This window comes from Pithys albifrons, chromosome 26 (assembly GCF_047495875.1).
Source record: "Pithys albifrons albifrons isolate INPA30051 chromosome 26, PitAlb_v1, whole genome shotgun sequence".
In the NCBI taxonomy this organism is placed as follows: Eukaryota; Metazoa; Chordata; class Aves; order Passeriformes; family Thamnophilidae; genus Pithys; species Pithys albifrons.
The window spans coordinates 6,786,282-6,801,596 of NC_092483.1; the positions used below are offsets into that span (position 1 = coordinate 6,786,282).

Here is a 15,315-nt window from a genome sequence, read left to right on the forward strand (position 1 = left end):
TCTGGGATGTGCACTGGACACCATCTGGACTTTTAGGGAATCTCTCATCCTCTGAAAAGATTATCTCCAGTACGGCTAATTCCCTTAAGCACCGGATACCTTGTTCCATCGTGTTCCACTGTCCTTGCTGTACGTGGAGGTCCTCCTTACAAAGATATCTCTGTCTCACGCTTGACAACAGTCGCCGCCAGAGGCTGAGAGTTTCCTGTCTCTTTCCAATGCCCTGATCAATGACAACATCTCGAGACAGGGATCCCAGCTGCCTTGCCTCACTCCCATCTAGAATTGTATCATTGGCTGCAGCATCCCAGATTCGAAGTAGCCAGGTCAAGATGGACTCATTTGCCTGTCGTGTGAACTCTCTCCGGAGCTCACGCAGCTCTCCCAGGGATAGGGACCGGGTGATTATTTCTGGCTCCATTTCTTCTGCTTGAGATGAAGGTCCTGACTCTTCCTCGTCATGCACTATACGAACTGATTTGGTCTTTGATTTTCTTTTCTGGACAGGGGCAACTGCTATCGGTTTCTGTTGTCCTTCTGGCTCCTCCATGGTTTGTGTGGACATGGTGCTGGTTGATGTATCTCTCTTCCTCTCTGGCTCAGTCATGGTCTGGGTGGACATGGCGCTAGTTGATGTATCTCTCTTCCTCTCTGGCTCAGTCATGGTCTGGGTGGACATGGCGCTAGTGGATGTATCTCTCTTCCTCTCTGGCTCAGTCATGGTCTGGGTGGACATGGCGCTAGTGGATGTATCTCTCTTCCTCTCTGGCTCAGTCATGGTCTGGGTGGACATGGCGCTAGTTGATGTATCTCTCTTCCTCTCTGGCTCAGTCATGGTCTGGGTGGACATGGCGCTAGTTGATGTATCTCTCTTCCTCTCTGGCTCAGTCATGGTCTGGGTGGACATGGCGCTAGTTGATGTATCTCTCTTCCTCTCTGGCTCAGTCATGGTCTGGGTGGACATGGTGCCTGTGGATTTGCTCCTTTTCTCCTCCTCCTGATGATGCTGTACCACACCAAGCAGTGTGCGGTAGGCAGTGGCCAGGGCCCAGCAGGTTGCTGTGAGCTGCACATCTCTGGGACTACCAGAGCATCTTCCTTTCACATAGCTTAGCATTTTGGCAGGGTCCTGCAGTTGTTCCGGGGTGAATTTCCAGATCATTTGAGGAGAGAAGGTCTCCAAATACTGGCCCATATCTTCCCACTTCCCGTGCCACTCAACATCATCCGCTCCCAGGGCAGGCCTCCAGCAAGTCTCCTTAGAGAGCCCAGTTCTGACCCTAAACATGGTGTATACAGTACAGAGGAGACAAAGCAACACTAACAGCAAGATTATGCTGTCCCTAACATCAAAAGGAAGCTCAATATTTTCAATGATTGTTGTAGCAGAGGTGAAAAGGTGGAAGTAAGAATCTCCGCCTGTTTTCCCCACAGTCTGGGTGCTATTTTTAATGAGACCCCAGAGGTAACAACCCAAACCAGGACAGGCAGACCAGACTGAATATACATTCACAATGAAATTCATTGCTTCTGATGTTATGACAACATAAACATAGTATATTAATAAAGCAATTTTGATCCTTCTCCATGGTATTAAAGAGAGCATCAAAACAGGCACATGGTTCCCCATGTGTCGAAATATGAACAGGCCCAGATACACCATCCACATGAATACATCAAGCAACATGGTAGTCAGGGAGTTTCTGTACCCAAATACACAAAATGAAATTGTAGTTCTGACTTCTCTCTCGTGGCCCCACGTTGGGCGCCAAAAGATGTGCTGGTTTGAAGGTGAACCAGGAAGGGAAAATGAACTCACCCCGAGAGAGATTATAAGTCAGAGCTAAAATTTAATAATAATATTATTATAACAACACTGACACACAAGGGAAATTGCTTCCAACTCACAATACCCCAGCAGTATAACCCAGTGTCCTGGGGCACAAACCCAAGGGGGTTTGTTTGCCCTTGTGCTGAGACCCCTGTGGCTCCCCCAAGTCCAGAGCAAAAGGAAAAGAAAAACCTGTTGGTGCAGGCGAGGGCTGTGGTCTGGGCGAGAGCGGTGATCTCCTGCTGTCGAGGTCCTGCTGCTGCTCTGGATCCGACAAGAAGTACCCGAGGTCTTCTTACCCACCACTTATGTACCCTCAGGGAGCACTCAGTCCCTCCCCCTGGGCGGGGACTCACACAATGGGTGATTGACTCTGGGAGCCAGGGGGTGTTGAGCTGTTGATGGCCCATTAGCAGCTCCGCCCCCCTCAGGCTGGGTGTGAAGGTGATAATGGCTCCCTGGGCAGCTGCTGCTAATGGCCCATTGTCCATGGGGAATGAATAGAGGGGGTAGAATACACAGCTTTGATCACCCCCACACAGGGTTAGCTGGTCCCTCCTGCTGAACTAGGACAAAGGGGAAAGAGAAGAGCATGCACAACTACTAAAAGTCAAGACCAAAATGACAGAAACAAAGTGCAGGATTTTTGGTTTTAGTGAATAATAAAATTATGACCTTTATGCACAAAAGGAGCTTTAAGGAGAGTGTTGGTAACGTACAGCTGAGATGGGAATCTTGACTGGGAAAAAAGGGCACGTGGAAAACAAATGAGAACATCTGGTGATACCTAAACAATAACAAGGAGAAGAACAATGTTTTAACTAAACAACACATAATTCAGCCAATTAGGTGGGTGGTAGTACTGAAGTGACATTTAAAGTCATTGTTTGAAAAAAATCAGAAAGTCAAGTTGTTCAGATAAGCAGTTGATTCTTGGACCTTTTTAACAGTCCAAAATTCCTACACCATATAAGTCAATTCATTTAGCTTGGTTAAGGCACTATCCATTTCAGGTGCTATACAGCACAGTACGTTTTATCACTAAGAAAAAGTAGTTTAGTTGACATTATACAAAAAAATGGTGTAGGAATGAGAAAGTTGTAATATCTCTTGTATATAAATCTAACACATTTCTTGGATATTTTGGCTCAGTATGAAATAGGTCACTCAAATGAGTAGGCACCACAAAGAAACAATAATATGTTACAATGTGATGCTTCATAGTATTGAAAATTATGTGTTATGAACTCATCTATGTAGTGAATTTTCTTCTTTTTTTTTTTAACAGGTGTGCTGTGGACCGCCATCCAACAGATGTAAAAATCAATTTAACTATACTTTGCTCAGATTCAAATGGAAATGTTATAGGCACCGAGGCGTTGGCTAGATAAATCAACGTTTATTTTATTTTATAAGGAAAAAAAAGGTTAATAGCATTTATTAAAAAAAAGGTAGTGATTTTATTAAGTGATTTCAGTATCCAGCTCTGTAGGCCTTAGCCTCAGTGATTGCAGCGTCCAGCTCTGTAGGCCTTAGCCTCAGTGATTACAGCTCTTTGTGAAGGCAAGGAGAGGAGCAACACAGTGCTTGCAGGATAGCAGAGCACCGGGTGACCCAGGAGACCAGCTCCCAAAGGTTCACATCTGGCTCTCATCCAGGGCTCTGCTTATATTCACTTTTTCTGGCGTAGGCCACGCCCCCTTTGCGCAGGCGCAGTTTCCATGTGTTACATAACAGTTTCGCAATCGCTTCTCGTTTGCGCAGGCTCAGTTCTGTGCGTTGTAACAGTTGCAGTCCTCAACCAGGTCCGGCCGTGTTTCGCAATACCTTTTGCCTCATGGTGCCCAGGAGTGGGGGGGGTTTCCATGTGGCTGTACAGTCCGGGGTACTTGGCAAGGGACAAACTGCAGGCTTTGGCATGATGTCCTGTTCGGTCGTACACAGCAGGAAGGGTTGCAATGCTGTACGTTCAGACGGGGGTCGGCTCGTGCCGAGCCGGCGCCCGCTGGCATGCTTGGTCGCAGGCTCCCCACGCTGGTTCAGCTTTTAGCATGGGCGGCGGGACTGCCCCGGTGGGGCTGCTTTGTCCGGCAGCGTGGCTAGCTGGAGAAACTCCCCAGGGCGGCGGCTATCTCTGCTGGTCCACCTCCACTGCGCTCCTGCCTTGGCATGGGGTAGCTGGGGCCAGGTGTGGGGGCTGCACAGCCTTCCTTTGGGGGGGGACTGGCGGGGAGCTTGGCAGGGCTTGCGCTGTGGGTGACCGTGGTACTGGGACTTTTGGGGGTGCTCTGTGGGACCTGGTTTCCAGCGACACGGCTGGCAGGCACCTTGGCAGAATATGGAGACAGCCAGGGCTTTCCAGCACGGCTGGCGTGAGGGTCGGGACTGACTGGGGCCGTAGGGGAAAAGAGAAAAACTGGTGGCTCTGAGTTTTGGGTGTTTTGGGAGTGAAACCGGGCATGTATGGCCAGGAAAGGCTTGTACCGGGAAAGATGGAGAGGCTGAGAGGAAGTGGGGGTTTTTCCCGGGTGCTGGCTTAGGAGGGGAACGGGACAAACTGGGGGGGTTTGCAGGGCACGGGTCTTCCCCGGAGATTCAGTGGGGGGGGTTTTGGCTAGCAGGGTCCCGGTGTGACAATGTGGCTGAGGAGAAGAAGGGAATTCTCAGGGCTAGAAACGGTAAAAAAAAAGGCAGGGAGGTATTTTTCTTAGCAGGGCGAAACTGTTTGGGGCTAGAAAAACCTGTAGGGGAAGGAGGGGGGAAGGCACCGGGCTGAGAGGTATCGAAACTGGGGAATCTTTCCTTTTCTCCACAGTGAGTACCCTACATTCCTTGTTAAGCACCGAGCCATTCTCCGATAAGGCATTGTTCTTTCTGCCGGGAAGCTGTCTTTCTGGTTTTTACAATCCTCCAAGTTTTCAGGCATATTTAATTTTACATTTAAAACAAAATTAAAAATACTATTTGATTTGGTTTCTAGCAAATTAATTAATTCATCTATTACAGAAAGAACAGATCTTCAGCGAGAATCTTACAAATGATAAAGGGTAAAGACTATGGTAAGTTCCATCCAGCATAAAGCTGCTGGGAACAGCCAGTTACAGTGCCCATGGAATGACAAATAGGAAGTAGGGGAGAATAGATACAGGACTGTATAGCCATGATAGGAAACTTACTGCATAGCTAGAACAGATAACCTACCAGAGATAGAACTTCTGAAAAGTTACATCATTTCAAGACAGAACTTCAAGGTACAAGCAGATAAAAGATGCAGGACAAACCAAAATTTAAATGACTCCATTCTTGTTGGTGTAGAATATGTTCTAAATAAGGTTCAACAAATTTGACAGTTGTTAGTCTGTCCAGGATCAAACTGTTGCTGCATATATTGGCTCATAAAGAGAAGATTTTGGAATATCAGGAAGTGATGAAAATGTAATCTTAGTCATTCATAAATAACCTTTTAAGGCAGAATGGAAACCTCATGTAATGTGCTTCCTATAATGGAAAAAGTGAGATGGACAACAACAGACCGCAACCAAACAGGGCAATGACTGAGCTGTTTAAACGTTACCAAACTAAAAAACTTAGAAAAATGCACTCTGCTACTACTTCATAATAAATGACAGGTTTGGCTTAGGTTAAAAAGGATGAATATACTCAGTTAGGGACTGCAAATTATGAAAGTGTTTCACCTTCCCTCTGAATTAGTATGATTGTCAGTCACATTTTTAGTTTAATGTTTAACTCATACTCACTCAGATCACTTGCTAGTTCAGAGGAGCCAGGTGACAGTTCCTATGAGCTCTCATCCACCTTGACTGACCATTTAGCAGCTCGTAAATCCAGGGTGGTAAGATGTGACAAATGCCAATGGTGTGTAAAGGCATTGAGAACTGGTCTGTCGCCTGGAATGCAGCATTTTCCAGTTTTATTCACATGCCCTGTGCCCCCACCTGTAATTTACTTAAACAGCAAAGCAGCTGTGCTGACTAGAATAGCACACAATAGTATAATGCAATTGTAGTACTTTAGTTATTGTGTGTATTTTCTGTGTCCATTTTATAAAAGCCAAACCAAAGAATAATATTTGGTTAACCACTGCTCCAATGGAATTTTGACTGCATCTTTATTGCAGAGTAAACTAAGCAATATTGTGTCTATACAGAACAGCTCGTCAATATTAATACTAGGCTGTGGGTCAATTGCTTCAATAAAAAGAGTTCATCATCCTTTTCTCCCCTATAAAATTTCAGCTCTTACTCTTGTAGAATAATCTGGGAAATGCATTTATCAAAGGCTTGCAGATAGCCTTCTGACTAAAATAAAAATTGTTCCTATAAACCAAAATGGTCTATTGGCTGCGGCTTTTATTTAAAATTATGCAGTTATCATGTCAAATTGAATCTACTTTTACCCTAAACAGCACTGGATTGTGTGAATAGGAACATATGCACTGAAACTTCCTTGAATAATTATTTGATAGGGTAAAATTCTGCAGTTTTGTGAAAAAAAGAATAAAAAATGTACAGGAATTGCAGCTACAGCAACAGCATAAAATAAAATGCCACAAGAAGCTACAACCAGTAATACTAGTGTTTTATGGGATGTAACACACTTACCATGTTTAAAACGGTGAATTTGAAAGAGTTTCTCAAACCACTGAAAGGCTTTGAAAACAAATTCTGTTGAAAATCATTGGAATTTCTGCCCTTAGTTAGTGGACTTTGAAGTGAAGGGGAGTAACTGTATTCCTGAAGTTCAGATGATCCATTTTGCAGACTGTATTGACACTAGAAATTAATAGCAGCAACAACACCTATTTCAATAGAACACCAGCCTAATCTTTGTGTAGTTTTACTGTCCCAGGTTGTAGACATTGGGAGAAAGCAACTATAGCCTCTCCTGAAAATCTCTAATGGATTGTTTCAGAAACAGACTTTGTTTTAATTTTATAATTTTTTTTAATGTTCCATTTCTGATTTTTTTTAAATGCTTCAATTCTGCATCTTGAATCTTTTAGTATCTTTTTTCTTCAAGTAATGTCATTTTCATAAATGTGAATCAGTGTGAGACTGCATATGATCTAATGCTACGGTAGTTCCTTTTTAGAAAGTGAGCCTTCACTTTTGGAATTCAAACCATTTAGCAGTGGATCCCTGGTTGGTGGATTTGTCTATCGAGGCTGCCAGTCCGAAAGACTCTATGGAAGTTACGTATTTGGAGACCGCAATGGGTAAGTGTCTTGTACCTCACTCTTAACCAAAAATGCATACAGGGTATATGCAGTCACTCAGCTTCCTGTACGAAGGAATGCCACAAGTCTTGAATATTGTGCCACATTGCCAGTTTAGCACTGTGATGAATGCAGATTAAATTCTACGTTTGGAAATAAAACAGCACAGCATTCTAATGAATGGTGACATACATAACATACCTAATTCTTGGGGAAAAGTACAAAGATACTCACATCATGGCACTCTTGAGATTTAAGTGCTACATATTCTTGCATGCCTCTTTTACATTATGATGGGAATAACTGTTAATCATGGATCTGTTTCCCAAACAAACTGGTAAGACATGGAAAAGTTTTGGGGGTTTATGGACACATCACTGATTGAGCAACATGAATGTTTCTTTAATGAATGGGCATAGTTTCCCCATAGCAAATAGCTGACTATTTACAAATGATTGTGTAGTACAGTTCGAACACAATTTTGCAATGTTTGAATGACTGCATGGCTTTTAAGCATCTGAAAAATAATGGGCAGGAAATCATAAGACAGTGAACTGCATAGATGTATCTATGGAGTTACTTGCAGCAGGTGTCTGCTTACTTGTCTGGACAATGGAACCAAAAAAGAGGTGGCCGGACTTGATCCAGGGGTTGTGCAGAATAGTTTTGCTTTTCCGTCTGTCTTTAAACATAGCCCCCAAAATAAAATACCTTTAAATGATGTCATACATTACAGTTCAGGGGGTATTGGCTGAAAAAAACATTTTTACCACTTCTGATTTTATTTCTTCTGACTTAATAGAGAGAAATTTGTAAATGAAAAAATATTGGAGGTTGATAGATGTTGTTTTAGAAAGTAAAGGAGTGACTGCTAGGAAGCGCTGCTGAAGCTTGGTAAGAAGGGCAGGTGCCATAGAGATACCAGCCCAGAGCTGCTCCCTCAGGCTGTAGGCACCACGGCCCTGCAGCTGTACCTTCTTAGGGGTCTGTCCTGACCTGGAAGGGGGTGTTATGGGGTGGGGAGGTAGTGATACACAGGAGGAAAACCTGCAAACTGAGTTATGAGTTTGAGAATTAAACAACCCAGAGAGAACTTCAGAGAGAACAATGTAACATGCTTTTTTGTGCCTGTGCTCTGAAGGAATTTCCAGCAATGACAAACATACTTATGAGGTCATATAACAGGGATTTTCTGCCAATGACAGTAATTTTTAGCTGTTGCAAGTATGTTCTACAAGAGTTTCAGATGGTGCTATGGAGCAGAGGCAGCAACTGCACCACCTCCTCTGGGAGGCTCCTGCTGGGCACGGACCACAGTTCCTGTTTGGGTGGTGGCTGCAAACCCGGGTCTGGTGGGGAAACAAGTGTGTGAGCAGTGGGCAAGACAGGACACTTTGGGGCTAGTTAGAGCCTGGATCCATCTGTTATTTGGTACATTTTAGCTTTACTTAATATGTTACTTTGCAGCACGCAAAGCAATGAAGAATGGGAAAAGTCCAGTTATTAGTGATAATACCAACATCCATGCTTGGGAAATGAAGCCATATGTGATAATGGTAGGGAAATTCTGATTTATACTTTTTATATGCTCAGCTGTGATATTGGCAAGGTGATCTGACTGAAATGGTTCTTAACATGGCTAAAAATAATTACTTCAATTTTCCCATTGTTCTCTAATTGTAGCGGATATTGTGGATATTGTGACAAAGTAGGGGCAGAGGTGTCAGTGTAGTTGTTTTAGCCAGTCAGCTCTACTGTAGTGAAAGCAAAATGTCTTGAAAAGATTAACAGTTTGAACCTCCCCTGTTACTTCTTGGCCATCAAGATGTCCCCCCTTCCCTGGTAGTGACATGAATTGAACAGTTCTGTCAACTGTTTGTTGACAAATATATCAAGATATGACTTACAATTGTAGTTCATGAGTTGTGAAAAATACACCATACAAAGTCTTCAAAGACATATGGTGTCTGTCAGTAGCTCTGGCAGAGATGGCAATATTTTTAGTAGTTTCATAGATTTAAGACCTTGGTTGGTAGATTTCCCTGCCTCCTTCCCTCAGCTCAAAACAAAAGCAATCAATAACTGTATTTAATACATATATATATATATGTATATGTGTATTTTTCTGTGTATGTATATATGTATGTGTGTATGTACATACCTGTACACACACAAATATGTTGCTTTACTTTGAAAAAAATGGAATGCTGTAGACTCAATGACTGTGAATAACATGACTAACAGATGTTGACCTCACAATCCCAAAAACTCCAGATTGGTGTGGTGAACCTGTAGCTGTTAAGCCATAAGTGACTTCAGAGAGGTCAAGTGCCAAGATGCCATTGCCATGTGGGATGGAGACTGGGGCAATGCTGAGGCAAGTTTTTCTGGGAAACCCAAGTCCTTTGATGTAGAAGGAATGGACTAGCTGGGACTCAGACCAGCACTGTGGTGGCAGCCATGGCTATCATCCTCTCTCTGACTCCTGCCACATAGCATGGATACATCTTCTGGCCTGGTAAAATCTCAGGGGGTCTGTAAGATTGTCTATTCCTGAGCTCAGCAGCCACACATCTAAAACTTGTGTCCTTCAGGCACGTGAAAATAGATACAAGGTTACATTCCAAGAACCAGATACATCATGGAAGTTCAATGTTCAAGAACTGACAAGGTACATATTTTCTCTTTGATATAACAGATAGCTTTCCATTTTGTTGATGTTTCCTGAGAACGAACAGTCTTCTTCCTCCTCATATACCCTGAAATGTAGCCTAGTAAATGACAACAGAAAATGTTGTGGAAAACTTCTATTACCAAGTACCTGTTCTGTAGTGAAATCAGCCCTGAAAGGGCCCAAAACTGTGCTCAAATGAGACAGGCAGTAGAAAAAGTAACACAGCCTGAAACATGTTTCTATGCTGCAGGCTTCTTGGGGCAGAAACCCTGATTTTCATTCTGTATTTTGAGCAACAGTCTCTGTGTTTGACACAAAACCATATGTAAGCACTACAGACAATATTCAGACTTCTGTTCTTAAAAATATAACCATAAAAAATTATGGCTTGCTGTAGCGTGCAGGGATGTTATATTAAATGTGGTTAAGAAATGGGGTTCTGGAGAATCTTTGTAAAGATCTCACACACACACAAGAGATACAATGAATATATCAACTGTGCATGATGTGGTAGGATATAGAGGCAGCCAAATGTGGCTCCAAGTGTGTTAATTGGACCAGTGACTGCAGGGTTAATGATTACATCACCAAAAAAAAACTTATGCAGGCTAATTTCCTAGCCTTTAACCAACCTGATGTACACATTACAGTGAATTCCCATCTGCCAAAACCAGAAGCTAACACATGCTAATTTATTTGTTACTACAAGAAAAAAGGGCATGAGTACTTCATTCTGATGGATGGATTTGTTTGTACCATCTAGGAATTCTAATCAAAATTAGCACTGCTCCTTTCTGTGTATGATGGAGACAAAGCTCTGCTCCTTTCTGTGTGTGATGGACACAAGGGGCAGAGGGCCTGGCCCAGAGAGCTGGCTGCAGGCCCCAGGCATGGGCTGCACCTGTGCAGGGCTCTGGCGGCTGCAGGAACTTGAGCCCACTTCACAAGTGGGATGCTGCAGCTGGCAGCCTGCTTTGTTACTGTCATACTCATTCCCCCATGGAAAAACACACACTGAGCAATGCAGCATTTGCACAATACAAGGTTTTGAAACTATCGACGCAGGAACAAACATAGTTTCTAGATCACAAAGTGTGCCTCACAGAGCTAAATGGCAAACCCAAAGATAATCAGCGTTTGCAAACTCACAAACAGAAATTCCTGGTGAACTTTTGAAAAACAATTCCCGCTAAGCTGTGGAGAGACTGTGACTGTTTCTACTCTATCCATAAAGCTCTGCATGTTTAAGTGCCATGTTCACCTCCCTCTCAAACTTGTCATTTAAACATCTGCCCTGGAGCCTGAGCCACATCATGTATGATTTTTTACTACTTGCACTCAAGCAACAACACTTTTTGACCTCTATATTTGCTGATAAGTCAGTGTCTGCGCTGGCTGCAGACCTTGTCTGCATTTCTCCAGATGTACAAAAGCTCACCCTGAGGCTAACAAGTTGTTAGTACTAAACCCCAGCAATACTCATATAAAATACTACACAAGTCTTCCACATAACATCTGTATAACTCTTTAATTTCAAAATACTTGTCAACTTCTTATGTCCTGGCTGCCCAAAAATATACCGATGTTACATTTTCCAGCAGTCATAATAATATTCTTAATAAATAGGTGGAAGTAAACAACAATTTGTCAAAAATGGGGTAGAAACAGGTCAGTGGAGACATGAACCATTGTCGTGATCCTGGACCTATCAGGAACCTTAGCAAGCTGAAGATAATTTCTAGTACACAGACAGCTAAATACTTGTATTTTCTGTTAATGTTGACTCTACAGAAGAAATATTCATCATGTCCCTCGGGAAAAGATACAACGGATGAAAGAACAATATGAGCACAATGTTACCTTCCAGAGTGTTCTTCGGTCTGAAAAACCAAGCAGAGATGAGGGAAGCTACAGTGGACCAAATGCAGCTTATGGCATGGGTACCCATACCAATCCCCTTCCGGCCTTCTCAAGGAGAAGACCTCACATGGCACGTACAAACAACATGACTTTTAACTGAAGAGGTGTATTCCTTGGTGTGTTTTAATTATCAGAGTATGAAATCCTCTAGTTTTATATTTTTTCTAAACTGTTTTTTATTCTTCTGTTTTTCTACTACATTTCTAAACTACTTTTCTTTCTTACAAATCTTTAAATGGCATTGGACTGTGATCTTACAGATCTACATGACCAATTTAAGAGTACTGTCCCCAGAACAAACTGTACTCCCTCTCATCCCTGTTCCTCCACAAAAAAACATTCAAGCATATGGTGAAATTTCCTGGCTCTGCCACACGCATTTTGGATTACTGCATCACACTGTAATGTTCCTAATTACTTCTTTCTCAAAGGCCATGTGGCCAATTCCTTCTCCAGGCAATTGGCATTTCTTGCCATTTTAGTGTTTTTTATCTGGCTGTATAAACTTTTTGTATCTGCTCCTATCTTGCCTAGAGCATTTTTCTAACTTTGAGAGGATGAATGATGGCCAAGGTCCCTCTAACATTGTAGCGAGATTTGATGCTGTTCCCAATCTCCATTGACTGGATTCATGCTGATCTTACAGCCAAGCAGCTTCTCCAGCCTGGAAGCAAAACACTTTAATACACCAAACCGAGCCCTTCCTCTTGCCAAGACGTAGGAGTTCAATCGATCCTGAGACCAAGAGCCTCCTAACATGAAACAGTAGTGTTAGGTTTGTGCTTGTTGACTCCTAAGCAGGAACAGGGACAGGAGCAGCTCCAAACAGCTGAAGCACAAGGCTACCAAATACACAAATGAACTCATAATGACTTGAGAAAGGAGGAAAAAAAGTTTTTGTTCTTGCTAAGGGGAGAAATCATCTTCTTCTACCACTGACTGATGGATGGGTGGGAAAAGGAACTATCCTGCTGTGGGTTTATCCATATTGTTAAATTCTGATGATTATGTTCTCATCAAGAAGCCTTGGAGACATTTTTAAAGCTCCATTTGTGATGTCAGTCTTTCTAAGTAGGTGTGGCTTATTAGGCAGTGCCTACAGAACAGGAAAATGGTGAGTTATTTCGCAGTAGGAAACAAACAGCTCACACTGGACATTAAGAAATACAGGTATAACTGTGATTCATCCACCAAAGTAGCAGACATAGAAGTCTAAGAGGTATAAAGAATTATGCTGTCTCTATGCAAAAGCCAAGCTGTGTTCAGGACATAATAGATGTACAAGATAAATTGCATTTTCTACTCACACTGCACTTAAAGCTCTAAGTATCGTTATCATTACCAACAATTCTGAACTGGGGGCCCAGGGAATCTGGCTCTGCAGTGTTACGTAGAAGTTTACAGAACTACCAGCAAGCTCATGTCGGCCCATTACAGTTCTCCAGACCTGCCACAATGTGCAGTTTGGCAATAGGAACCACCCCCAGCTCAGCAGTTGAGCCAAGTGAACAGCACAGCACCCCTGAAGGGTGGAAGCTGGTGGTCTCACTTCTGAAACATTCTCCCTCCTTTCCCTGTGCCTGGTCAGAAGCAGCAGGGCAAGGGGCAGCCTGACAAGCAGCTAATTAAAAGGTGGGGGTGGCAGCCAGTCTAGCAGGACCATTTCCCTCTCCAGTGGACAAACTCCAGTTCTGAGAAGCTTCACTTGTTGAAATTAATGAGGACAAAAAAATTAATGGAAGCACCATCTCACCCACAGCAGAAAGATCTTGTGATAAAATAAAAGATCTGATTATCTTTCATGATGCTGTGGCCTCAAGTGCTTCTTAAAGGAGTAACTCAGAAACACTGACCAAAGATCTATCACTAATACCTTTGTGTGGCATTTTGCTGTCAATCAGATAATCACAGCTGTTCTCTAAACCTCTTTTACTGCTAAATGGAAAGTCTGAGGAGACAAGTACAAGAACAGACCCTAATTACAAAGAGCAACATTTCAGAATTACAGTGTTCTGTCTGGTAAAAATAAGAGAACTGTTTATTTTGCCCTGTCCTTCTGATAGCCAAACAACTACTCTAATGCTGCAGAGGGTAACAAAGCTGATTGTCTTAGACTGAAACAAAGATCCTGCTGTAATTTAAGTATAAATCAAAATCAAAACAATGGCTTATAAAATGTTATCAAACCCTCAGCCGTGCTGATGCTGTTGTACAATACACACTTGTGAGAGGTGGGTAATTACTAAACTTCAGACTGTTTCACAGATGAAATGTTATGTCATGAGTCTGTTTTTGTAACATAGCTTTATTAAATACAATCAAGACAATGTACAAAGTGCAAAAATAATTTGAAATATATACAATACTGTACATGTGTGTTCAGTAGCATTTTCGGGATTTTTGTCTTTGTAGCACTCTGCAGGCTGGTAACGAGTCCACAGGTTCCTTTGGGTCCTTCTGAAGGGCTTCAGCTACTTCAGAACTGCTTTTTGATGAGTTATTTGCTTCCCGAGTAGAGCTGGAGCTATTTCTGGATGAAAGATCATCAGACAAATTAGTAGCTATTGTATTGCTGTTTTCATTTACATAATTCATCTTCTTTTCTTCTGGTAAGTTATTAATGAGTGCCTGTGTATTAATCATTGCCAGTTCTTCATCAGCAACCAGGTCATTCTCAGGAAGATGGGCACTTTCAGTTTTCTACAGGGGGTGACATGACTAGTATTCTGATCTGTCTCTTTTGATGACTTGATATGCTTTAAACCCAAACTTCGTGGAGGCTGGAATGCTTTTTTAACAGATGGAGAAATGACTGAACATATCGGTGTCAGTGGTGGAGGGGCAGGTATGCAACTGAGGAAGTCCATAGCTTTTCTCTTTTTGCTGTTTTTGAGATAGTCTTCACTAACTGCAGCAGGTGAAGGTGTTTTTGCTGACCCTGGTATGACAAGTTTCATATTTGGTGTGCTAGTTGACAAAGGGCTTGGATGCTTCATCTCAATTCTAGAAGAGGTCTAGTTAAAAAGAAGTTTGATGTTGAATAGCGTGTTCTATTTCATTAACTTCCTCAATTGCTTCCACAAAGTGGTAAAAAAAATCCTGATATAAAAAAACCTTGAATATAACAATACACCCAAGACAGACACTGCACAGCAAATCATTCAAACACATGCTTAACTTGAGAATACTTTTAATGTCTGATTTGTTTTAAATTGGTTAATATATTTGATAAACAAATAAAAACTAAACCGTCAGAATTAAGTATTAGCACTCCCTCTGAAATGGAAAAGGATGCTTTATAAGCCTAAATTTAGTCCCCAGGAACTGAAATCACATCGGTGTTTCCCCCTCTGTCGCAACTAGTGGCAGGAAAATTTTAGTTCTGACTGTGCTCAGTGCTCTACAGCAGAAACAACTTGCCACCAGCAGCTTTCAAGGGGAGCTTGAGTATTATTTAAAACAAATTTTGCCAAGACTGCTATAAAATGTAAACATTTACTAGGTCATACCTCTTCCCATTTAAATCCTGGAAAGAGTAACCAATATCTAGTAAAACACCAGGAGGTAAATTCTATCAACAAAGTGAGAACTGCAGAATACCATAAAACAAAAATTTACAGGCCAAGATTTTTCCTGTCAGTGACATTCACATCA

The 15,315-nt window shown here is 42.3% G+C and overlaps 2 protein-coding genes across 3 annotated transcripts in view; one reads left to right on the top strand and one right to left on the bottom strand.

The window, feature by feature from the left end:
• The first annotated feature begins 4,002 nt into the window (after positions 1–4,002).
• On the top strand, positions 4,003–14,513 carry LOC139683043 (NEDD4-binding protein 2-like 1). Of its 2 annotated transcripts, XM_071577765.1 has the most exons (5): positions 4,003–4,890; positions 6,944–7,067; positions 8,535–8,623; positions 9,662–9,738; positions 11,533–14,513. In XM_071577765.1, the coding sequence occupies exons 1-5, from the start codon at positions 4,888–4,890 to the stop codon at positions 11,759–11,761; spliced, it is 522 nt and encodes a 173-aa protein (XP_071433866.1). In that variant the 5' UTR covers positions 4,003–4,887; the 3' UTR covers positions 11,762–14,513. The 2 variants fall into 2 exon arrangements, with proteins under 2 accessions (XP_071433866.1, XP_071433867.1); XM_071577766.1 differs by lacking the exons at positions 8,535–8,623; positions 9,662–9,738.
• Positions 13,947–15,315, bottom strand: part of LOC139683032 (breast cancer type 2 susceptibility protein-like) — a 35,601-nt gene continuing 34,232 nt past the window's right edge. The window contains 2 exon segments of the mRNA XM_071577738.1: positions 13,947–14,357; positions 14,360–14,675. Coding sequence (XP_071433839.1) covers positions 14,041–14,357; positions 14,360–14,675 — 633 coding nt within the window. The 3' untranslated portion in view covers positions 13,947–14,040.